Genomic DNA, 25,033 nt, shown 5'->3' on the forward strand with positions numbered 1-25,033 from the left:
CCAAAAACATCTAGGATTTCTCCCCTCCATGTGGGCCTGTTGTCCACTTCCCTTCAGCATTGTGCTGAAGGTGATCGCAGGTTTCTCATGGGACTTGTATGCCAATTGTTGCAGTCCCATTTGGAATCTCCTCAGGGAACCATGCCAATTTTATAAATGCCAACCCATGTAATTCTGAAAGGACTTCTTTAGCACCCTATTGCCACCACATCTTGCCACCCCACTACTCAGGAATAGAATCCCGGCCCTCCCAGGGGAAACACAGGCACACTTGATGTCCTGGCTCACCAATGTAGCCATCTTCCATCAGAGTTTCATGCCTGCTGCCCTCAAGGCATCTCCATTCCAGGTGACCATTCCATACCCTCTGCCTAGACATCTGATTCTTCCTTTCTTCTCTTTCCCAAAAGCAATGGTGACCTCAGGTGCCAGTGGGACAAACAATGCTGAAAGCACCACTAAGGGAAGATCAACAGCTGGCAGTGGTAGTTCCATTGGAGACCCTCCAGGTGATGCACATTTCAGAGACATCATCGATCCTTGCTATCTCTCTCCTGCAGCCTTGTGCTTTCATACATGTATAGATACATATATATACAGATAGAGATAGAGATAGAGTTACACACACATATGTATACATACATATATATATACATATCTATATCTATCTATATATACATATAAAATTGTCCATTCATTGTGTTATTTTTCTGGTTTGACATGGAGATTCCCTTTTGGAATATACATTTCCTTATCAATCATGTTGGGAGAGAAAAATCAGAATCAAGGGAAAACATCATGAGAGAAAAGAAAATACCAGGCACAAAGATGGAAGATCCATGTGTTCATTTTCACTCAATCTCTGTAGCTCTCTTTTTCCATGTTGATGGCATTTTCTTTCCAAAGCTTCTTGGGATTGCCTTGCATCACTAAAGCACTGGGGACAAGAAAGTGTTTCAGGGTTGATCATCACAGAGACTTGCTGTGATGGCGGCCACTGGATTCCTGGTTCAGCTTCTTTCACTCAGCCTCAGTATACAGGGCTCTTTCCTGGCCTTTCTCAAATAAGCATTTTCCATATTTTTTGTCAACACATAAAGAATGTCTCCAAACTCCTTACACGCCAAAGACCAGCTCCTTGAGCTTGTTCCTTGACATGGCCTTGTCTTCAGCATTGGATTTCTCCTTTATTTTCCTCTTAGAAGCTGCCACATCTCCAGGAACCATGGGGACAAACAGAGCAGAAACTACCCCAATGGGAAGATCATCACCTGCAAGCTCTAGCTCCAGTTTCAGTGTATCCACCCAAGGTAAAAGAGTGGTATAGCAGAGATCTTCCATGTTTTTCCTAAACCCTCTGGAAACACTAGCTCATAAAATATCCAAAAGTGAACCCTTTTACACACATTGCTTATTATTCTCTTCATTATTGACTTTCCTTGATCCTAATAGTGCTACCTGCCAAGAAGCACACAGTCTAAACATTAAAGCTTTCAATGTGATTGATTTCCTGTCTTTACTTCTTAGTCCACATTTACTCTTTGTGTTGGTGTTGGAATAGAGCACTATCTCAATCTATTTCTTGCAGCACCTTCTGTCTATCTTTCCACAGCAATTTCACCCACTTTCTTCATCTCTCTTTTTCATAAAATCCAAACAGCATAGATATTAATTTGAGCAAAATATTATTTGTAATAATCATTCACTAAATAATGTCTTATATATGATCTTGTGTGCATATGAAAATTCTGAAAACACTTTTATTTATAACCATTTCTAATTTTTTCCATGTCTCTTTGTCTTTAACCATATCCATGTTAGAATTCTCATTATCTAAGTTAAATACTTAGAGATGCTACTCTTCATGTACTATTACATTGATTGGATATAGATAGATATAGATAGATTGATATAGATTGATTGGATATAGATAGATATAGATAGATTGATATAGATAGATATATGATGAGGACTTCAACAAGTGAAGATATTTCACTTGTAGATAGATAGATATTTAATTGGTCACTTGTTGAAGTCCTCATCATATAAAAACATATATCAACTTTGACACCTTTATGTTATAAGTTCCTTTTCAAACCAGCAATTCTCTTCAAGGTAATTCAGGTGGCAGATCTTCAGCTATCACTCTCTTGATTGCCCTTTAAATTAGTTCAGTCACCTGATTGGTGGGATTTCATAAATACAGCTTATAACATTTCTTCATATTGCATAATATTCTTTCCCTTTTCCCATCACCATGTGACTGAAGTAGGGGTCTGTGCTTTTTCTTTGATTTTTAACATAATGTTTTCAGCAGTGTTGTTGGATATCTTCAATAAAGCAAAAAAAAAAAAAAACACTATCAAAATCAATTACTACCCTAATGGTAACTTTTTTTTTGCTAAGCCAATTTAAGTTAAGTGACTTTCCTAGGGTCACACAGGAAGCATTAAATGTCTGAGGCTGGATTTGAACTCAGTTCTTCCTGACTCAGGAAGTCCTGACCTCAGGACTAGTATTCTAACCACTTCGCCATCTAGTTGTCCCCATGACAAATTATTTAACCTTAAAAGGCTACAAACCAAGATTAGAAGAAATGCAGAGTTGGTTGCCTTTTTGTTTGCAGATGATTTTTACACTTCTGCGGTCTCAAAGGCTGAGCTACAAAACATTACGGAATGGTTTTCTCCTTTTTGTGTTAATTTTAGTGTAACAATTAACACCAAGAAAACATTTTCTCCATCAGGCAACTCCAAGATATCCATACACAGAACCATCATTGACATCAAATGGAGTAGTTATAATTTCTGTGGATAAGCTCACTTATCTTGGCAATATATTTCCCAGAGCTATTAGAGTAGACGATTAGTTGCCACACACATTACCAGAGCTAGGTCTGTTTTTGGTAGGCTCTGAAGGAAAGTACAGTGAGAAAAGTGTGGAAATTATGTGAGAGAAGAGATATTAGGCTACCTACTAAATTTCAAGTCTTCAGAATCATTGTGCTAACCGTATTGTGTCTTTGAAACCTTAATCCTCACAATTGCTGATCTTCCTATTTTTTGTCCCTGTTTGTCCCAATGTCAATCACATCCGCAAGAGCTATTGCAACAAATAGGGACAAAAACAGGAAGATCAGCAATTAGGAGCATCACCTTTAGTGAAGTTATTCAAGATGAATGGCATAGCAGAGATCTTCTGGGCTATTGATATCTCTTCTTGAAACTCTTATTGTTGATTAAACATAAATCACTGGGAATCCTACAAAATTGCATTTCTCTTCCAGTCTGACAAAGCATACGGTTTACCTGTTTTACTTGTATCTTTCAGAGCTACCCTTCAATGTAGCTTACTCACCCTGACCAGTGAAGATGAGAGGCAAAATTCCTCTTTTTTTGCCAGGCCACTTAATACACATCTATAGAATCCCAAATCTGCTCTTGCTTTCAAGAAGAAAAAAGTCAAAATTGGGAATGGGATTTTCATTGGTTTCCAGGCCAGTTATTATTAATTTTGATGCTTTGTATTTCTTCTCTTTTACCCTGATTTTTTAGCTGTATAGAGAATAAACAGAGGTTGGCTATATCTAAGGAGATAGCCTAATGTAAGCCAGACTGCTCCATGTGTCTAATTTCCCTTCTTGATCTACTCTTCCCTTCACAAATTTTATTTCTCTCCTGCTTCAGTAGGGAGCACCATCTCATTCTCCCTCATTCCAATCAAATCTCTCACTTTCCGTAAGTTTTTTTTTCCTAAGAGAAGATACTATTCAACTAACACAGACTAAAACATACATATTCATACTAGCACATAGCCTAAAATATAAGGACTCTTGGAAGAAATTAGCCCTTAGGATGATTAAGAGATTCTTATTGAACCCTACATCCAATTTTTTTTCAGGGACTCTTGGTCTAGCAACAAATATAGGTGAGAATTCAGGAAATCCAAATTTGGAATGTTGAGGAACCACTTTATTAACTGGATCTCTAAGTTGATCCAGTTAAGCAATTGGTGGAACCCTATCAATTAGTGTATACACCTATATAAATACAGGCAGTAGTACAGACCATCAATCCTTACCACACACTTTTTCACAAAAGAGCTACTAAATCAATTTTTATCTTTTCATTCCCATCTAGTTTACCATTCTTTGTTTTCATAGAAATAGCCAAGTCCACTATAGCCAATGGAGAACATGGAGCTGAAACTACCACAGTGGAAAGATCAGCAGCAGTGACTACCAACTCCAGTGGAGTCACTCATGGTAAGCAGTATATCTGTTATCTTCTGGTCCCTTCCTGTCCCTTTTTAAACCTCTGATTATTTTTAAAGCTTAAGACACAAGGAAAGCCTCTTCCTATGAGTTTCACAACACTTTCTGCAGTGCATGCTTTCCTTGTTCTCAATAGGTGCTATATACCAAAAAATGGCCAGCCAAATCATCCAAATTAGTGAAGGGGAGAACATAATTGCCACTATTTCCTTGTTGGTACACCTAGATCTAAGCCCTAAGGAGCCACTTCAGCATCCTAGTTTTATTATCCAAACAATTTTTTTCATTTTTGTCTTCCTCTCCCAGGTCAGTTAGGATGGCTTTTGATCATTTCTTCGGTTTGACTTCACTTAGATTTATTATACTTTCTCTGGACATTTTCACGTGTGAAGGGGACAGAATGAGATTGGATATATTTCCAGAGAAATTCTAAAAGTCCCTCTAGCTACCTCTGCCTGATTTGCCTTACTCTCCTATTCTAGTCCTCCACATTTTATTATTCATTCTCTCTTTCCTCAACAGCTGAGCTTAATCACACTATCCCTCTCCAAGACCACTTGGCCCCTAAATCAAATTTCCTCTTTCCATATTTTTTTTGTTACAAGGACTACACTCAACCAATTACACAGCTGCTCCCAGCTTACACACACACACACACACACACACACACACACACACACACACACACACTAACACACATCCTCTAATAGTTATACAGGTTTTCAAGTCATCCACTTTCTCTTGGGATTTCCCTGATGAAGAGTCAAAGAAAAGCTTTCACATTTGACTTTTGTCCCAATTTTTACAGGCATAAGTGGAACTTCATTATGTACAAATGGCATTTTTATACATCTAAACAAAGGGAATTCTTGAAATGGTATCTCAGCATCCCACTTCTTGTGTTTACAAATAATTTCACTCTGTCACATATTATGGTTATACTGATTTACAGACATGTATGCTTAGACAAGTCTTATACATTCAGCCACTCCATACATCCACACTTCCAGTCTGAGATGCACACCTATTTACATCAGCTCTATTCCACCAAATTTTATTGTCCTATTCCCATTTCCTATATATCTGATTTTCCATTTGTTGTTTTCTCAGAAGGAATCACATCCACAAGAGCTAGTGGACCCACATCTTCCACAAAGGGAAGATCAGTAGCAGTAAGCCCCAGCTCCACCAGAGCCACTCAAAGATAGTGGTGTGTCAAAGATTTTCATTGCCCTACCTCTTTTTGGAAACTTTTTATAAATTCTTTATTTTAAAAAGTTCTTTATACAGCCAAAACCACAATGAGAACTTCAAGTTCCCTTCTTTCTTCCAATTGGACAAAATTTGTTACTTTATATACTTTCTTTGCTCCTATCAGCTTCTACAGGCCAAGCAGCTAAATGACCCAAAGAAGTGAAGTTGAGAACAAGAATTCCACTTATTCCTTGCCAAGTCAGCCCTGGAAAGCTACATTTCTTGCCTTAACTTACAGTAAAAGCAGCCTTTCAAATAGTCCCTTCATCTGCTTTAATGTTTTAAAAAAATCAAATAAAAATAACCAAAATTCTGGGTTTTTTTGGATCATTGTCTGATAAATTGAAATCTATCTTCTCTCTACTAATTTAGTGTAGCATTCCAATAATTCCGTGCAATTCAGACCTCTTTAATTCTCATTATTTTGATTAGTTCATTTGATAGTAAACCCTCAACCACTGGAAACCAAATCAGTAATCCACTACAAAGTTTATTGATGCCAAATAATTATGAAAACACCCTCAATCTTCTAAAAAAAAAAACCCTCATGTAAAAGTATGCTGCATTAATAAAAATAGAGTGTCCAGAATGAGAAAGTTGAGCTTCTTTCAATTTAGAGACTCACATTTGAGGAGAAATTATAAAAAGGTAGAGTGCATCAATATCTATCTAAAAACAACAGGATGCATCAAATGTAATGGGAGTACCCTAGAATCTTTCCTAGTTGATAAAGGAATAAAGCAAGGTTATCCACTTTGTTTTTATTAATTTGATGTATTCCAAAAATGCTAGCAGGAAGAGAAAAAAATGAAAAGCATCAAAATAGGTAAATCCAGACGTGATTTGCTTAGAAATTCCCAAAGAATCGTCAAAAATATTAAGATAATAGCTACAACCAAATTACAAAATAAAACTGCAAACATCAAAATCATTTTTATATTATCAAATGGATATCCAAGAGTCAACAATCGCAAGGAAAAATTCATTCAAATGAATATAAAATGTACAAAATAATTTGGTTAAGTTATTGAAATCTACAAAATATTTCTACATATTCAACTATAAAGTACTTCTTAAGTTTCATGGCTCTGAATAGGAGATGTGTTTTTTAGAGATTTTCCCCTTATTTTAATCTTTTTTTAAATTTTCTCCAGTTACATGGCAAAGAATTTTTACATTTGTTTTTAAAACTTTCAGTTCCAGATTCTCTCCCTTCCTTTCTACCCACCCCCCCCATTGAAAAGGCACACGTGAAGTTGAGTGAAGTGAATGCAAAACATTTCCATAAAAGTCATGTTACAAAAGGAAACAAAGCTCTCCCCCCACCAAAAAAAAATTCTCAAGAAAAATAAAGTTAAAAAAAAAGAATGCTTCAATCTGAATTCAGACATAATCAGTAGTTTCTCTGGGTATGGATAACATTTTTCATCATAAGTTCTTCACAGTAGTCTTGGATAATTGTATTGATGAGAATGGCAAAGTCATTCATAGCTGTTCATCTAGGGGATGTATTTTTAACCAAAGGACAGAAAACAAAATTTAAAAAGGCAAAATAGAGTACTTTGATTACATAAAACTGAAAAGCTGTCAAACAAAATAAATTCTTCTGAGACAAGAAAGGAGGAGTCAACTTTTAAAAAATCTTTGTATCAAATTTCTTAGAAAATGATTTGGTGTCTAAGTTATATAAACAACATAAAAGTGTGTGTGTGTGTGTGTGTGTGTGTGTGTGTGTGTGTGGTATCAATACAGATCTTACAGATAGATAGGTATTACATGCCATAAGCCATTCCTCAATAGAAAAGTAGTCAAAGCATATGAACAAAAAAACTCTCAAAAGAAGAAATGTTCTGTAATTGTACTAATTGAAGCACATATTTCCCAGGACTACTGTGAGGTTTTAAGGCAATATTTTTTGTAAAATACTTAGTATACTGTTTGGCTTTTAGTAGGTACTTAAATAATTTGTTACCTCTCTTACCTCAAGTGTGAATATTGCAAAATTTCACAGAACAGGAATGACCTCAAAGAAGAGATATATGAAAAGACATTCCCACTCCACTCCTTTGCAAAAATGGGAAGTCCATAGGTAGTGGAACATTGCACTTTTTTTGCCTTTTTTCTTTATGTACAATAGTTTTGCTGGTTTTTCTCTACTTTCTCTTTTTTTCTTAAAAAAAACATTGTTTTTATATGAGATGGATCCTTCAGAGGAGTAAAGGAGGGGAATATTCGAAGAAATTACAACAAAATAAAAACAATAAATTTTACTTTGAATAAAGATAAAAATTATAGATGTAGAAAATTTTATAGAGGACTAGATGAAAAGTTACCAAAAGATAACATTGAATAATTGTGACTTTTAAAGATTATTTCTGAATTTTTTAACTATTTTGCCCATTTAGATATTTTCCCACAACTTATCATTCTCCTTCTCAGGGCCATATCAGGCAAAATAATATCTGCATTTCCCTCTTAAGGGTATTTTGATTTTAAACACTCTAGGACCTCACCCATAATGTTTGGTACCAATCTTGTATCCAAATCTCATAGAATTTTGTTCTGCATGTAGTCAAATGATCCCTTGAAGTTGGCTGATATTTTATGATGTTCTGTATTTTGGTAGTATATTTAGATTTTAACAGATTAAGCTCTTCGGCTTTAAAATTATGGTGACAGAATGGAAGTAAAGGGGCAGAGAGTACTATAAATTGCACTGGGTTTAGACCGTCTAAATTTTCATTTGATTATTGGTATTCTCAATGTGAAATTCTTAATGATCAACAAGTGGATATAGTGCTAGGGCATAAAACTATTGGCTCTAGAATACCAAAAGAGCTGTCAAGACCTCAAAGAAAGAATCTCTAATAATGGAATTCCAGAAACCATGACTGATTGGTAGGGAAGATTTTGGTAGGGTGGGACAGGATATCACAGATCATAGTATTGTAGGTGACTGCTTACTCTGCTTACTTGTGAGTCTGTAACTATTTGCCAGTGCTTTTTAGAAATGGAATAATGAATCAGAGAAAAATAGATAAGAGGACTATTTTAAGGACAATTAATGAATCTGTAGTCTACTAGAAGAGTACTGTAGTAGTTTTAGAAACTAATACAATATTCTTATTTTATATAGGATGTCTAGGACCAGCCCCAGGTAAGGTTATTGTAAACTTCACCCCTCTCTCTCCATTTCATTGCCCATGTATGCATATATGTACACACACAAAGACACAAAACATAGCCACAATAATTATTCTGAATTTAAAATTCTTATTGTAAAAAAATATTTCAGTGATCATATCAAAAATGAATTGTGGGCTTTTGACTTTTTAATAGCAAAATTAGGGAATTTATTAATTTATAAATTACTGGAATATTTGAATAAAATCTTTCCTTGATATAAGGAAATTACAATAAATGATTTTGTAGCAATCACTGATTAGATTGAAAAGATAAACTAGATGAACTATAGGAGAATCTCATTTAATATTAAATTTATGTTTGCATTTATCTTCATCAAAATAATGTTAGAGAGCAGCTAGGTGGTACAATAGATAGAGCACCAGCCCTGAAGTCCGGAGGACCTGAATTCAAATCTGGCCTCAGACATTTAACACTTCCTAGCTGTATGACCCTGGGCAAGTCACCAACTGCCTCAGCAAAAAGCAAAACAATAATAATAATGATGATGTTAGTAAATAACCTAACCCTGTAAAGGTTTTCTTTATTTTCTTTCTAACACAAGATATATCTAATTTTCTTAAGGTGAAATTAAAGGAAATAGGCTTAAATTATATTATAAACTATTTAGTTGACAGTAACAAAGTTACCTCACTTCTTTAGGTCTTAGTATCCTTACCTGTAAATTGTTAGAGTCAGAATAAAAGATAAATGTCTTTTTGAGATCTAATAGTCTGTTTAGATTCTAGTTAGATAAAAGTAAGAGCTTCTTATCATCAAGAAATATTAAACTCTGACATAGGCATTCAAGGAAACTCAAAGAATCTTTTTTGGACATTTAAAAATTATTATCTGTAATTGCTAGAAGTAATTTAGAGATGATCAAATATAGACAGTGGAATAGATTTTTAATACTTTCAATTCTTATCTTTCTATAAGTCAAAAATGCTTTTATTTTAAATTATTTTAATATGTTATATATACACTTAATTTCTATGAATATTATATTTTACATTTAGAAATGTCAACTGATCATATTATAATATCTTTAAATCACTTCTTATTTCACTTTTCCAGTGTGTCATGGACCATTAGGTGAAGAAAAATCTGTGAGTACATGTTTTCATTCCATTGTTGTAATTTGTCTTTCATACCTTCATATGTATTAATATCCTTGAATTTAATTAGATTTCTAAGAAGTCTTTGTACCCATAGCCTGGAGACACATGGATTATAAATTGCCACCAGTGTACCTGCAGTGATGCAAGGACTGTAGACTGTAAGCCCAGGACATGTCCCATTCTACCCACCTGTGCAAATGGAGAGAAGTTGATACAATACAAATCCAATGAATCTTGCTGTGAAACTGCATATTGTGGTATGTATTTTTCTTTCTTTTTTTTCTCTTTACATTTTTTATTGATGTTTTCTATTTTTTAACATCACTGTTATTTCCCAATAATTCAATCCCACCCCATCCACTTGTTACATTGTAAAATTGTTACCTTGTAAAAATAATCAAGGAAAATACATTAATATACATTGGCCATATATGAAAACATATGCCTCATTTTATACCTTTAGTGCACTGTTTCTCTGTCAAGTAGAGAGAAACATGTGAAAATCTTCTGAAGACAGGATTGGTCATTGCATTACTCCGAGATCTAATGAATTTCAGTATTTCTTTCCTTGACATTATTTTGGCCATCATCAATTGTTTTTAATTAACAAATTATATTAATATATTGAATACTTAAAATATGTAACAAAGTATGTTAATATACTTTGTTTTGTGTCAGTTGATGAGTTTTTCTCAGTTTCTCTGAATTCTCATTTGGCATGAATGTTTTTAAGGGATAACAATATTTCATTTATATTCATATACCACAATTTTATTCACCCTCTTCTCAAGTATACATCCTAATTCTTTTACAAAATGATTGGACTAATTAATATCTATTCCATAGATAAAATAATATTTGTGGACTGTGTCAAGATATGAATTGGAAAATGTGAATACTGTTAGTATACAGTAATAAAAAGTGGTGATGATTGCTTGGAGGAAGGCATTATAATGTTTGATACATGTATACTAATTTTTTTCCAATTTTTATTGTCCATTATTTTATTTTCATATTTTATTATGGAACTGATTATTGTGGTACTGAATATTGTGATTGTCTTTCAGAGCCAAGAACATGTTTTCACAATCACATGGATTATAAGGTAAAATATTTGTTAATTCCCAAATGTTTTAGGTTACCAGAAATAGTTAACTATTATATATATATATATATATATATATATATATATATATATATATATATAGCACTTTATATATATTTATTTATATAGCACTTTAAGGTTTACAAGGTACTTTACAATGATTATCTCCTTTAGGTATCATCACAAACCTGGGAGATAAGTATAATTATTATCCTTATTTTACAAATGAGGAAACTGAGCCAGGCAGAGATTTTGACTTTCCTAGAATCACACAACTAGTAAGTTTCTGACATTACATTTGAACTCAGGTTTTTTGATTCCAGAATTTTAGCCATTGCATTACTTAGAAAATATATAAACAAATCTGAGTAAAAAATTAAATAACTGAATAAGCAAATAAATGTTATCCAATGAAATATTTCTAAATAACTTCAGCAATATCAAAGATATTTTTCATTTTAAAAAGTCAGTGATCACAATAATAACAAAATGTAATAAGCTTTCTTTTCCCAAAAAATAATTTCAAAAGGTCAAACAAGTACTCTACAAATCAATAGCCTAAAAAAGAGAAAATGCAGATAGCCATATAAAACTCCAGGATTAGAAGTTGTTTTTCTTGTTCAAGCATTTCAATTGTATTTGACTCTTATGACATTATTTGGAATTTTTCTGGCAAAGATATTAAAGCATTTTGCCATGTCCTTTTCCAACTGAGGAAACTGAAGCAAACAGAGTTAAGTGATTTGTCCAGGATCATATAGCTAGTAAGTATCTGAGGTCAGATTCCAACTCAGGAAGAAGAGTCCAGCATTCTATCCACTGTGCCACCTAACTGCTGGAATGGGGATTATTAACAGATAAAATATGAAAATTGCCTAATGAAGCAGATATAATTTACAGCATTTACATATTTAGTATTTTAAGTGTAACTAAAACTGGGAAGAACTGACATTCACACTATCAGAAATTAAGTCAACAAACACAAGATCTACCCCTCCTTATACAGAAACTGGATTTATGAGAACAACCAAGTGATATAGTCCATGCAAAGCCAAATTTTGACAAACAAAATTGACATCTTGGCAAGCTTAGACTTTTCAGATAAAAACCTTGTCTGGGTTTTGCAATTATACATAAATGATACATTTGATATTAATATTTAGCATAAATAATCTAGTGACAAAAATATTGGTATATCCATAGGAACATACATAGAACCTATCACTTCTACGATGATAGTCCTTTATACATTTAAAAATTTTTGCTACAAAGGAACAAGAATTTTAAAGTGCCTAGTATATTCCAAATTTTTATAAATATTTTGCTAATATTTATAAATATTCTCTCATTTTATAAATTTTATACATATTATCTCATTTAATCCTCAAACTATCTTGGAAGGTCAGTGTTATTAGTAGCCCCTTTTTTGCAGTTGAGGAAACTGAGGCATTCAGATATTATGTGAATTGCCCAGGGTCTCACAGCTAGCAAATGCCTGAAATCTATTATATTTGAACTCTTCCTGAAGCCCTCCAGGTTTTGCTCTCTAATCACTGCACCACTTGAGGCAGCTGGCTCCAATTGGTTTCTTGTTTGTTCAGTCCTTCAGAGAGAAATTATATTGCTAACAATAGGAAATATAGAGCTTTGTAGTTAACAAAAATTATGACATGATAGAGATAAGCATGTTTTTTAATTTATAATTCTGTCTAAAGTAGAAAATGTACCACAATACAAACATCAGTTCATCAGTGAGTTCTGGCTAAAACATATTTTGGTTCATTGAAATTTCTATTAGCAGAAAATACTTTCCCCTAAAACTCTAAAATATTTTAGTTTACTTTTCTGCCTGTAAAGCCTTCTCATATACCATTAGATTAAAATGGTTTTTTTCCTTCAAAGTTTCCTAGAATACTTTGTTTTGATGTCTCTTTCTTCCCCAAAACACTCTTCACTGCATATAACTGTTTTCATTCTCAAAAATTCACATTTCCTCCTAGTAGACTGTAAATTCTTCAAATTCAGGGATTATGTATTTTCTTTGTGATTCCCCATTGTCTAGAATGGTAGCTTGCACATGTTGAAGTTCAGTGGTTGTCCAATTCTTTATGACTTCATGGACCATAGCATGCCAACATTGTCCATAGGATTTTCTTGGCAACAAAACTCTAAGAGATTTGCCATTTTCTTCTCCAGTGGAGTAAGACAGAGGTTTGGGTGACTGGCCCAACTAATAAGTATCTGAATCCGGATTTGAACTCGGATCTCCATGACTTCAGAGCCAGCACTTTATACACTGAGCCATCTACCTGCCTCTAACCTTGCATATAGGTGCTTAATAAATATTGAATAGGTTGAATTATAGTATAATGAATTTAATTAAATTCTAATTTGATGATATTTTTCAATTTATCATGGCCACCAAACAGAATATGAATTTATTCAATATATAGAAGAGGTAAAAGGTACAGGGCTACATCTGCACTGACGTTAGGGCATACCTTCTATATCACTTTATTTTGATTTTGTTCCTCTCACAAACTCTTTATAATCAGTTTTTTTTTTCTTGTGATTTAACTGTTTTACCTCAAGTGGGCAGAGTTAGGGTTACCTTAAGATCTTACTAGATTTTTGTTAATAAACTCTCTATTAAAGTATTACTCCCAATGTTGCATCACAGTACAGAGGTGAACCTGAATTCTTGGAAGATGTGCAAATCCTGACATATTCTACCAAGGATTCAAGTGCACCAAGTGATGGACAACATGTTAGTTTTCTGTGGATCAACCTACCAAGGTTCAGAGATAAATGTTATCAAATTATCTGCCGGATGATGAATTTTTCCATCATAGAACTATTAAAAAAATGGTCCACTGCTATGGCAGGATTATGAGGGAAGACAATACCCATGTTGACAAAAGTATTGAAATAAAATAATCGCAATGCATGAAGAAATTGATGAAAATTTTCTTTAAGCTCAAATGTGTATCTGCATAGATGTTTTCCATTTTTTTGTGTGTGAAAATAGATTTTATTTTCTATCTTATGTAGGAGGGTTTTCACTGGAATCTTAAGGTGAAAAGAAAAAAATTATGTCTCCATTTTAGTAATAGAAAGATACAAGGTCTAATGATAATATGTTTGTGATGCTTCTCCCCTCCCAGATTGGTGCATCATTTGATGATCCCCATAATCCATGTGTGTCCTATTTATGTACTCCAAATGGCTTTGTCACTACGGTCCAAGATTGCCCAGGACAGAGTTGGTGCTCAGAGGTATATCAGTCTATGAAATTAATAAATAAAAATAATCACTTTTTTTTAAAAAAAAAAAAAAGCAATTATCTTCTTTCTCTTTCACAAAAAATTTGGGTCTATCATGGATAAATTATTTTTGTGCCTTCTAAAAGTTCTCTGAAGAATTTACTTTTGTCTAATGCCAAGTAATCATAGACATGTTCACATTTGTAAACTTTGCTGACCAAATATATTTTTCAAATTTGTAACTGTTTTCAGTATTTATATAGCTGAAACAAGCCTTATAATATAAAAAATGAGAGAAAAGCTCTTACAGAGCTTATCTTAGGTCCAGTAGAGTATCTAAGTGAGTGAAATAAGGTTAATGCTTAAAAATGAAAACAATTGGAGTTTATAATTGTTTATCTATTGAAAGTAAAGGAAATCCAAAATTACATTTAAACTAGAATTTTTATAAAATCCATCTTCTTAAGTGAAATAAAAGAATGAATCAAATATGATATATAAAACTTTAAGATTTACAAAGCATTTAATATACATTATTTCATTTGGTCACATATATATTTACATACTCTGCATTTTTACCTGATGTTACTTAATTCTACTTCATAATTGTAAGTGATTTATAGTAGAGTTGTCACGTGAGTAATTAATTAGTTCACTGCTGAAGGTGGTTTTCATGACAAAATCATGCATTTGTAATATAGTACAAAATAATTAAGATAATGGTTTGAGGTTTGGAGGAAAGTAACAGAGATAGCAAAGTCAACATTGAGATGTTTCTAAAAGAATTAAAGTAAGAATATAATTTACTAACTGAAAAGTACTACTAAAAAACTTAAATTTTATTTTATATTCTCTTTTTTCTTTACATGGGTTTTATATCATTTTAAATTAAATTTATTTTTAATAATAACTTTTTATTTTCAAAATTATGCAAAGATAGTTTTCAACATTCACCCTTGCAAAACTTTGTGTTGCAAATTTTTTTCTCCCTTCCTTACTCCCACCTTCTCCCCTAGACAGCAACTAATTCAATATATGTTAAACATGTACAATTCTACTAAACATATTAAAATTCATTTAGATAATATTTTGGATTTTCTTTTTCTTCTATAAATTAAAAAAATTGAAGCCCCCAGTTTTTATTTTCAGTTAATGTTTCATTTTTTAAACTTTAATCTTACCTCACTCAACATTTCCTATCTGGGTCTAAGATGAATACATTAATATGGCTCATTTAACTGTGGTTTAATATTTAGTGAATCAATGATAATGTACAAAAAAGACATTTTTGACAAAAACTTTTCTACTCTTTTTCCCCATATCTTTCTAGGAAAACAGAATATATGATTCAAAAAAATGTTGCTATACTTGTGAGTATTCTTATTACCAATATATAATTCCATCTTCTGAAAATAATACAGTTTATTTCAAATGATATTATAATCCACGTGTAGAAAACTTCATGTATAGAGCATATAATGTAAGTTTTCTGATTTTCACAAATTACAGAATAACAATATTCAATTTAAAGAGATCTCAGAGATTGTATGGTGGATAAGATGGTGTGTTCAGTGTCAGGAAGTCCTGGCTGCAAACATTTATTTAGCTCTATGACATTGAACAAGTTACTTAACCTCTATTGAGTCAGTTTCCTCATCAGTAAAAATTAAGATAAATATAAAATTCCTTACTTCCCAATCTAGTTATGAGGATCAATTGAGAAAATATTTGTAGATTGCTTAGCACAATGCCTGGTATGTGTTAGGTTCTATATAAATGCCAGCAATTATTATTGCTGTTGTTATTATCATTATTATTATTATTGCTCATCCATGAAAAAGAATCCCTCTCTACTGCTTTGTTGCACCAGCAGATTTTATAAATATGCTTTGTATTTCTTTATCCAAGCACAGGGGCAAAAACAAATCTCCAAGATACTCTACTAGAAATGGTTGTCCATTTGTCCCAATAGTGGCTACTCTTTGTATCTAACCAGTTTTTATTATACCTAGTTGTACTATCATAAAATCCATATCTCTCCATCTTTTCCCAGGTGGATAACACAAGACACTTTATATCTATAATATTGTCATAATAACCCTATTAAAAATGACAATTATCTTTGATGACAAGCTCTTGACGAAGCCCAACTAACTTAATGATCACTGCTTTCTTTTTTAAAATTGAGCTTTATTTTATTGATATATGTCATTTTTAGATTATAAACATTTATAGATTATTCACACTTTATGAAAACTCTTTTATAGCAAAGCAATATAGTTAAACTAATAAGAGTAACTTAATTACCATATTTAAATGTTCATGCAATATTTCAAATGTATATTTTTAAACTTATTTTTCAGGAAAATTAATAGAAATTGATTTTCTCTTAATCCCATTCATTTAAAAGAAAGAATTTCTCATCACAAATACACAGTCAAGTAAAACAAAATTGTAGATTGCTTAGCACAATGCCTGGTATGTGTTAGGTTCTATATAACCTCATATTATATGAGGCTGCATGTATAGCCTATCCATTTATCTGTTTGTCTATATGTTTGTGTATATATGTGTGTGCACGTCTATATGTATTTGTGTGTGTGGTTATATGTCCAAATACATGTATATATGTGTGGGTTATTCTGTTATCAACATATTTATTGAATATATTTTATTCTCTAAATCAGTCACCTCTTTGCACTGGAACTGGCTATTAAAAACTTTTGAGAGATATAGTTCTGCATATTTTAATAATGTTATTAATAAAGCAAGCATGTTTATTAATAAAAGAATGATCATTTGGCCATTTTTCTCAGACAAAAGACAATCTTGACAGTGGTCCCACAGTTTATATACCTTGGAAGAATAGGTGTTCAATGAGAGGCTGGAAGTGATATCATATCAACCTTAGACAAACAGATTATCTCTATACCCAGACCACTCCCAGCCTTAGACAATCTATTCAAAGAATATATGCCCCACATAACTCTGAGAACACAATGGCTACTCCTCTTACACGAGTGAACAAGAAAGTTAGTTCAATCTCATTATCAGCAAGAGACTGAACTTTTTAAAAATCAGGACTGCAGAAAAAGGGAGTTCTGGATCTTCCCAAATCATTGTTTAACAATAATCATTTCTCTCATTCCCTCATTTGATTCTATTGAGAGATGTGACCTTCTCAATGCATTGCTAACTGATATGGCAAACATTTTATCATGATTTTCTAATTTTGACACTTAGAGGGGAACCAGTGTGAGAGGAAAAGGGAAAAGCTTTGACAAAATCAGAGTTGAAAATCCCTTTTGATAACATTTTGACAGAATCAAAGGGACAATCTCCTTTGATAAGTAGACCTTACAGATAAAAGTTGCAAAGGGGGAAAGTATTATAGCAAAATAAAAGTCTTGTCCCTCTGATTCTCTGGAAACATCTGATGCAGTACTCTGGTTTGGGTATGGTCTCAGAAAAGGTCACTTATAGAAATTCTCTTCTCTGTTACAAATTTCCTACAAAATTGGTCTTAACATGCTTTTAAATTTACTTTGCCAATAACCAGGTTAAATGATGAACATCAGTTCAAAACTTTTTTTTTATTACTAGAAAACTAAATTTGGAACCTTTTTTAGACCAGGGAATTTACATTTTTAGGTTAGCCAATTGTCATGCTGTTATATATAGGAAACTCAGATACAAACAGAATATGAGAACCCAATTTTTTATACTTGGCATTATTCATTCCCTCATTAGGAAGATGAGATTCCACCAAGGAATTAATAATAGAACACTTTTAATAAGAAGATGAACTCTAATGCAAAAATGAATTCATTTAAAAGTTGCCAGATTAGCTTCATTTATAACAAAAAATTCTAGGATGGGATATATAAATGCATTGCATAATCAATTTTAAAACAATGTATATGAAATAAGTTATTTGTAATAGAACATTGCTAACTATGTCCAAATGAATAACTCCTAACAAAAGTGGATGTCTTGTAAGACATTTAAAAAAGAACACAAGCTATTCTTCTAAAATGACTAATTGTACCGATATTCATTTCCTGAACATGGAACTGAGATAGTTATGATACTCACTAAAAAAAAAAAAAAAGAATCATATTCCAGTTTCACAAATCCTCTGCATCATTTGTCTAATAATCCCTATATCATTATGAGAAATTAAAGGACCTTAACTTACACAAGAAAATATAACTAGTAACAGATGTCAAGTCTAAATAATTAATTCATTGTTTGGAATATAGAAAGAACTAAAATTCTAGGCCAAATAGCTAAAATTTTGTATCTGTATCTTATTATAGTAACTCAGATGTAGTTTAGCGTTAACCAAAACAAGCAAAAAAAAGATCTAATATTGTCTTCATAGTGATCATATAACATATAAAAATTTGCTATAAAATAAGAATAGGATCATAATAGAAAGTATTCACTTATCTTGATGTTAATTCAAGACAAAAGTTATATAAATAGACAATTCCACTGAGCCAGACTTAAAGTTAGACAGATGAAATATTTTCTATTCCAGAGGAAATGTCATATTGTGAAAATTGAGTCAGAAGAATTCTACTTCAGCCCATGCCAAAAGTCCTTATCTCAATCTTTTCATAAGAGCCCCACTTGTAGTTCATGAATGCAAAACCCTGTAAAGTTGCTGGAATCATTGATTCATTGACTCAATAGCATTCCTTGTTTATCATCCCTGATATTAAATTAAATTTAGTTTAGAATAATATCAGTTAACAGCCCTCTGGTCTTAAATAGAAAGTTATAATAATCAAATTTTCAGGTGGATTTAGCTCTGGAGGATCACATAGATAATAAATATTGACTCTAATCTCACATTACTAATGGTTAAGACACTCATCATAGGAAAATCACAATTTATCTTCCTATAGCTAGTACTCATGCTAAGTAGATGCTTTTTCATCCCTAAATTCAACATTACACAAATTATTTTGTTCTAAATTTTTTAGTAACAAACAACAAAAGGCTTGGGATGGGATGTGACATGTAAATATGTATTAATCCTAAATTGTATACAGAAAACAGATCATGTGAGACATTTTCTACAGCAAAACACGTTTGGTTATCAGCCATCTTCAGAATCCCTTTAAACAATGGGAACATCTTTAAAGTGACTCAAATAGTTTGCACACCTTTCTATATATGATTTAATCTAAGATGAAATAACATACATAAGTAATCATTTCTTCAGCCACAGCAATATTCCAATCTTATACTGTCTAGTTATTTGGAATAGTCTAAAACAATAATAAGTACGTTTTCCCTATTTCTATCTTTTGATTAAATTTATTTTAGCTTTAACTGAGTCTGAGATCATGATTACTGCCCCTATTTGTTTACATAATAGATTTTAATCCTGATCTTTATTTTATGTTTGTATATATCTCTCATTTGTGATCTTCCCTGACTTCTCTGCTTTACTTCTACTTACTACTTACTACCTTGCCCTCCTATTACTTAACCTAGCTCCCTCCAAGGATTCTTCCCTTATTCTTTCCCCCAACTTTCTCTTTGCCTTTTTTATTTCTATCTTAATTTAGAAGACTTTTATAGCCTTCCAAATTTATGTCATTCCCTCTTTATCCCATTCCTATTAATATACCCACCTTTCTATACCCCCTTACCCTATTCTCTCATCATCTTTTTTTTTAATTTACAAATTTAGAAGACTTTTATTCCATTCTAAATGTTTACTCTTTAACCCAAATCTGATGTGAATAGGGTTCCTTTTAAAATCTCTGCCTTCCCTATTCCCTTACCCTCTTAATTCTCACTGAATTTAGAAGACTTGTATGCCCCTCCAGATATACATTGTTCCCTCTTTAACCCATTTCTGATGAGAGTAGGGTTCCAGAACTACCAGTCTTCCTCCCCCATCTAATTCTTCTGTATCAGTTCTTCCTCTCACACCTTATTTGTATAAGATAATTACCTTTTTAACTTTCTTTTGAATGGTTTTGTTTTTTAGGATCACATCATACTAATCTCTTCTCCATCCTTTCTTTTGAACTACCCATTTATTAATTAAAATCTTAAATATGTAATTTACATTTCTATTTTTAAAAAAGTAAATAATTTGTCCTCATTGAGTCCCTTGTAATTAATCTTTGAAGTTTATTTTATATTCCTCTTGGCTCTTTTATGTCAAATTTCCTATTAAGTTCAGGTCTTTTTGCAATAACATCTTAAAAGTCTGGTAATTCATTAAATATCATTTTTTTGTTGTTCAGGGTTATGCTTAACCTTAATGAGTATGACATTTTCAATGTATAGTATTTTGAGACCTGTAGTCCCATGTATTCTTATTGTGGTTCTGCCATAGTTGTTTTTTCCTTGTTGCTCATAATATTATCTTGGGTTTCAGAATTTGGCTATGATATTCCTTCTTTTTAGGATATTTTTCAGCTTGTGATTGGTGGATTTTTTTCTGTTCTAAATTTCCCCTCTTGATCTCATACTTTAAGACAATTTTCTTTAATTATTTCTTATATTATTGAATCAAGATTCTTTTTTTTTATCTTTGACCCTTTTTTTAGACCTTTCAGGTGGTTCAATTGTTTTTATGTTTTCTCTTCTTGATCTGTCCTCAGATCATCTATTTTTCTCATAAAATGTTTCCATGTTCTTCTATTTTTTCATTCTTTATATTTCCATTTTATTATATCTTGGTTTCTTCTAACTTTGTTGACTTTGGAGTTATTTGAGTCCTTAAGATTCTGGATCTTCTTTTGCAACTGGTTGACTTTCTTTTCATAATTTTGTTTTTCTTGGAACGTTCTTGTTCTTTTTAAATTTTTCCTCAATTTCTCTTATATGATTTCTAAAGTCTTTTTTGAATTCTTCCATGAATTCTTCTTGGGCAGTGAACATTTGACATTACTCTTTGGGATAGGACAGAAATTTTTTGCTTAGTATCTTTCTCTAAAGACAAACCTTTTTGTCTAAAGACAAAAATCTTCTCTATTACCATAGTAACTATCTATGTTTGAGTTCTTTCTCCTTTGACTCTTCACTTTTAAATTTGTAGTAGCTTGTTATTATAATTATCTCTATTCTTGGGATATGGGGGATGGTGCCTCTGAGCTAAGATCCTTCTTACTGTTATTTTTTGAGCTTTGTCCTGAGCCTAACTTCTGCCCTCCTTTATCCCACTAAGCCAAAGCTATGGTTCCCTGGCACACTATGCTGGAAATATCTTACTTTCTAAGAGTAAGGCTTTTAGGTGTTATACCCTTAATTTCTCCCCTCTGGACTGGAAATAAAACCAAGAACTCAATTTCCTGTAAGTGCCCATAGCCAAAGGCATCCTCCACCCCTACCTCTCCTTCTGCACACACAGGTTCCTTCTCACTGAGGACCAGGTCTCAGCAATGGCCTGGCGTTCTTTGTCAGCAGATGTTTCCTCAATCTTCCCCTGTTCAGATGCCCAACCCCCCAAACTGTCTAGAAGGTGAAAATTCCTGTGGCTGAAGCCAGCTACCTTCCCACCCAGGTGGGAAGTGTTTTTTGCTTGCTTTTTTAGCAGAGCTACCCTGGAGGTGTTTATAGTTCACTCAGGTCAAACCTCCATTCTGGGATCTTCTCCAGCTGTCTCAAGAGAACCACTCTTCTGCCCCAACTCTTGTTTATTTCTACCACTCTATGTTAAATTTGAGATGCTATTTTGTCTTACTTTTGGAGGAAATCTAGAGAGCTTGGAATTTTCTATCCTACTCAGTTATTTTCCCAGAATTCTCTTTCTGTGCAATCTTTATCACAAATTTATATTCTGTCACAAGGAGGATCAGTTAAGAAAGAGAGTACATGGATAATTCCGTAAAATGCATCATAATTATTGGGGGGAATCTATTCTTCTTTAGAAAGTTATAGTGGAGCACTAACATTGTGTTTGAGATATTTTCAGGTTTTTCTTTATAAAATGAAAGAATTTCTGAGGTATTTTCCAGCTGAACATTTTTCACATAATGATGCAATAAATTTTTTAAAAATTTTGACCAGTTTGATAGGCAACATGTTTATAATGCATTTGTTTAAAAGAACATTTAAGATATGTGAATTGCCATTGTATCTTGGCCAACAAGTATAGGAAACTTCTTGATGAATTTTTAGTTTGATAGTATTTTTCAATTTGTTTTTGTTTTTAGCATTTGATGATGTAAACCATTACTTCTACCAATAATATTCCCTTTTTTAGGTAAGGAAGAGTGCAAGCCAGTTCCTGTGAATGTAACCGTTATATACAAAGGCTGTATGAAGAAGGTTGAAATGGCAAAATGTAGTGGAAAATGTAAAAAAATGACCACGTAAGTAAAGTTTTCTTTCTAACTATTTAGAATAGCCCCTTTTAAACTGTTAACTCCAAGTTGAACTTTATGAACTTTTTTCAAATTCTCAAATGGATCTATATAGTCTCATAAATATGGATCTTGCATCCAATGATTTAGTGATTGCAACTTATCTATACCTGTGCATACAGTACAACTTTTATATGGAAAAGATATTACATGAAAATAAAATTATAAAGACTGATTCAATATTCTTAAGAAAATGTAAAATTTTCAATTCATATCATTAAAAAAAAAATCTTTGTAACCATTGTGAATGTTCATTAAGTAACCTAAATTTGTCTTCCATAGTTTGGAGAATATGTAACATACTTTTTACTTTCATTTAATTGAAAGGATCAAGCAAGTTCATTATTTAACAAGTCCCCAAGTTGACACATTTTAATTTTATTATCCATATGTGTGTGTATGTATATGTATATATGTGCATATATACACATATATACATGTTTACATTGTTTCTTTGGATACTCTAACATTAGAACAAATATATGACTATTGTGAGCAGCAATAGTCATATACTACTGTATTTAGACGTTTTCATGTCTGATGTAGTTTATTGTATGACGTATATAGCAGCATCAGTTTTTCTTCTTTAATTTGTTGAAACTCTCTACTAATATTCATTCATATTAGAAATTTATAGGGAAGGGAATAAACATTTACATAGTGCCTAATATATGTCAGACACTGCACTAAATTCTTTTACAGACATTATTTAATTTAATCCTCCCAAAACCCTGGTAGTAAGTGGTGTTAAACCCTTTTAAAGAAATAGTTGAATATATTGGATTACTTGTCATCTAGGGAAGGAGGAGGGGAAGGCAAGGAAAAATTAGAACACAAGGTTTTGCAAGAGTTAATGTTAAAAAATTATCCATGCAAATGTTTTGAAAATTAAAAAGCTTTAATAAAAAGAGAAATAATTGAGGAAATTAAGGCAGATAGAAATTAAATAATTTGCTTAAGATCACATAACTACTGTCTGGGGACAAATTTGAATTTAGGACTTCCCGAGTCCAAGGCTAATGATTGATCCACTGTCTTACAAAAGGAGGAAAATACAAACTAAAAAAAGATGTGTTGTTTGGTGAAGAGCAATAAAACCATATCAATTACAAAGAAGAGAAATCTGACATTTGTGCAAAGGATTAATCGAAGGGGAAGAGAATAGAAAAGAAAAAACCCCTAGGAGGACATTGTGCTAGTCCAGATGTATAACAAAATCGCTTATACTCACTTGATATCACTGGAAATAGTCATTCATGGGTCCTTAACACAAAAGTTTTAAAATTAATACTCATATTGTCTTTTCTTTTAGATATAACTATGAAACATTTCAATTGGAAAACTCCTGTACATGCTGCCAAGAAGATATGTATGAGAAGAGAGAAATCACCCTTAGTTGTCCTGAAAAGAAAACACTGCCTTACACATATAGACATACTATCTCTTGCTCATGCAAGAATCTTTGTTCAAACTCTACAAGTACATCTTAATCTAAAGGTGCAATACCTTTTTTGTTTGTAACTATGAATTAAATATTTCCAACTATAAAAACTTAGTCAAAAAGTGAAGACAAAAATGTTTTTCTCTACACTAAAAAAATGTAATGGTGTTTCAAAGTACAGCATTGCCTTCTTTTATTGTTTCTCATAATAAATGCTACTTTGCATGATATCAGTGTAAATGGATCTTAATTTAATGGCACATGGAGAATTATATGCTGCAAGGAGAAATATATGTTAGTATTATAAACATTACTAAGGCTCACTCAGAAGTGTCAATGGGAAAAGGGACTCAATGAAGCTCTCCCCAGTCCCCACTCCCAATTCGCAATTATTTTGCTTGTCCTTGAAAAAACTTCCTGTTGTTTGGGAGCACACGAGAAAGAAAAAGTCTTAGATGCATACTCTTCATCAAGTTAACCATGCCCGGCAACAGAAAGCAATTAGTCACTGCACTTAGACTGACATCTTCAGGTATAGCCAAGTCACGTGTACCTTCTTTGATCTGACAATAAAAAAAACTGAGACATAAACCCAGAGATACAAGCTGCCTATTAGGGCTATAGGAAGTCAATCTTGCAGGACAAGCCAAGTCTGAAAGAGAAGGGGATTCTAAAGAGGTTGAATTAGCAACTTGTGAGATCTATGTCAGCTGGTGATGGAAGGACAAACTTCCCCCTTCAGTGGTTCCTTGCTCCACTTGTCAGTGTCCATGGGATGCCCTTTTCTGCAATGGAAACTGATATCAAAGACTTTTTCCATGGGCTTTATGTAGAGGCAGTGCATTTGTTTAAAGATCATGTAGGCTGAAATAATGGGAATGGATTAGTTAAGTTTTTCTCCCCTCAAGATACATTTGAAACTTTGAAAAGAAACAGAATGCTGATGATTCAACTTGAAGTCAGCCTGGCCACAGAAAGGCAGTGGATAGTTGCTGGA

General features: G+C 32.6%; 1 protein-coding gene across 50 annotated transcripts in view; it reads left to right on the forward strand.

The window, feature by feature from the left end:
* The window catches only part of LOC127564606 (apomucin-like), a 51,977-nt gene extending 27,726 nt beyond the window's left edge, over positions 1–24,251 (forward strand). For 42 of the 50 annotated variants that reach the window (XM_052001287.1, XM_052001265.1, XM_052001275.1 and 39 more), the window contains 11 exons: positions 411–509; positions 1,203–1,310; positions 4,163–4,264; positions 8,664–8,684; positions 9,788–9,819; positions 9,926–10,088; positions 10,899–10,936; positions 14,101–14,211; positions 15,530–15,569; positions 22,436–22,544; positions 23,908–24,251. In XM_052001287.1, coding sequence (XP_051857247.1) covers positions 411–509; positions 1,203–1,310; positions 4,163–4,264; positions 8,664–8,684; positions 9,788–9,819; positions 9,926–10,088; positions 10,899–10,936; positions 14,101–14,211; positions 15,530–15,569; positions 22,436–22,544; positions 23,908–24,085 — 1,001 coding nt within the window. In that variant the 3' untranslated portion in view covers positions 24,086–24,251. The remainder of the gene's footprint in view (positions 1–410; positions 510–1,202; positions 1,311–4,162; positions 4,265–8,663; positions 8,685–9,787; positions 9,820–9,925; positions 10,089–10,898; positions 10,937–14,100; positions 14,212–15,529; positions 15,570–22,435; positions 22,545–23,907) is intronic. The other 8 variants (XM_052001249.1, XM_052001250.1, XM_052001252.1 and 5 more) reach the window with 3 other exon arrangements.
* Positions 24,252–25,033: the final 782 nt, after the last annotated feature.

The sequence above is a fragment of the Antechinus flavipes genome, chromosome 5, assembly GCF_016432865.1.
Source record: "Antechinus flavipes isolate AdamAnt ecotype Samford, QLD, Australia chromosome 5, AdamAnt_v2, whole genome shotgun sequence".
In the NCBI taxonomy this organism is placed as follows: domain Eukaryota; kingdom Metazoa; phylum Chordata; class Mammalia; order Dasyuromorphia; family Dasyuridae; genus Antechinus; species Antechinus flavipes.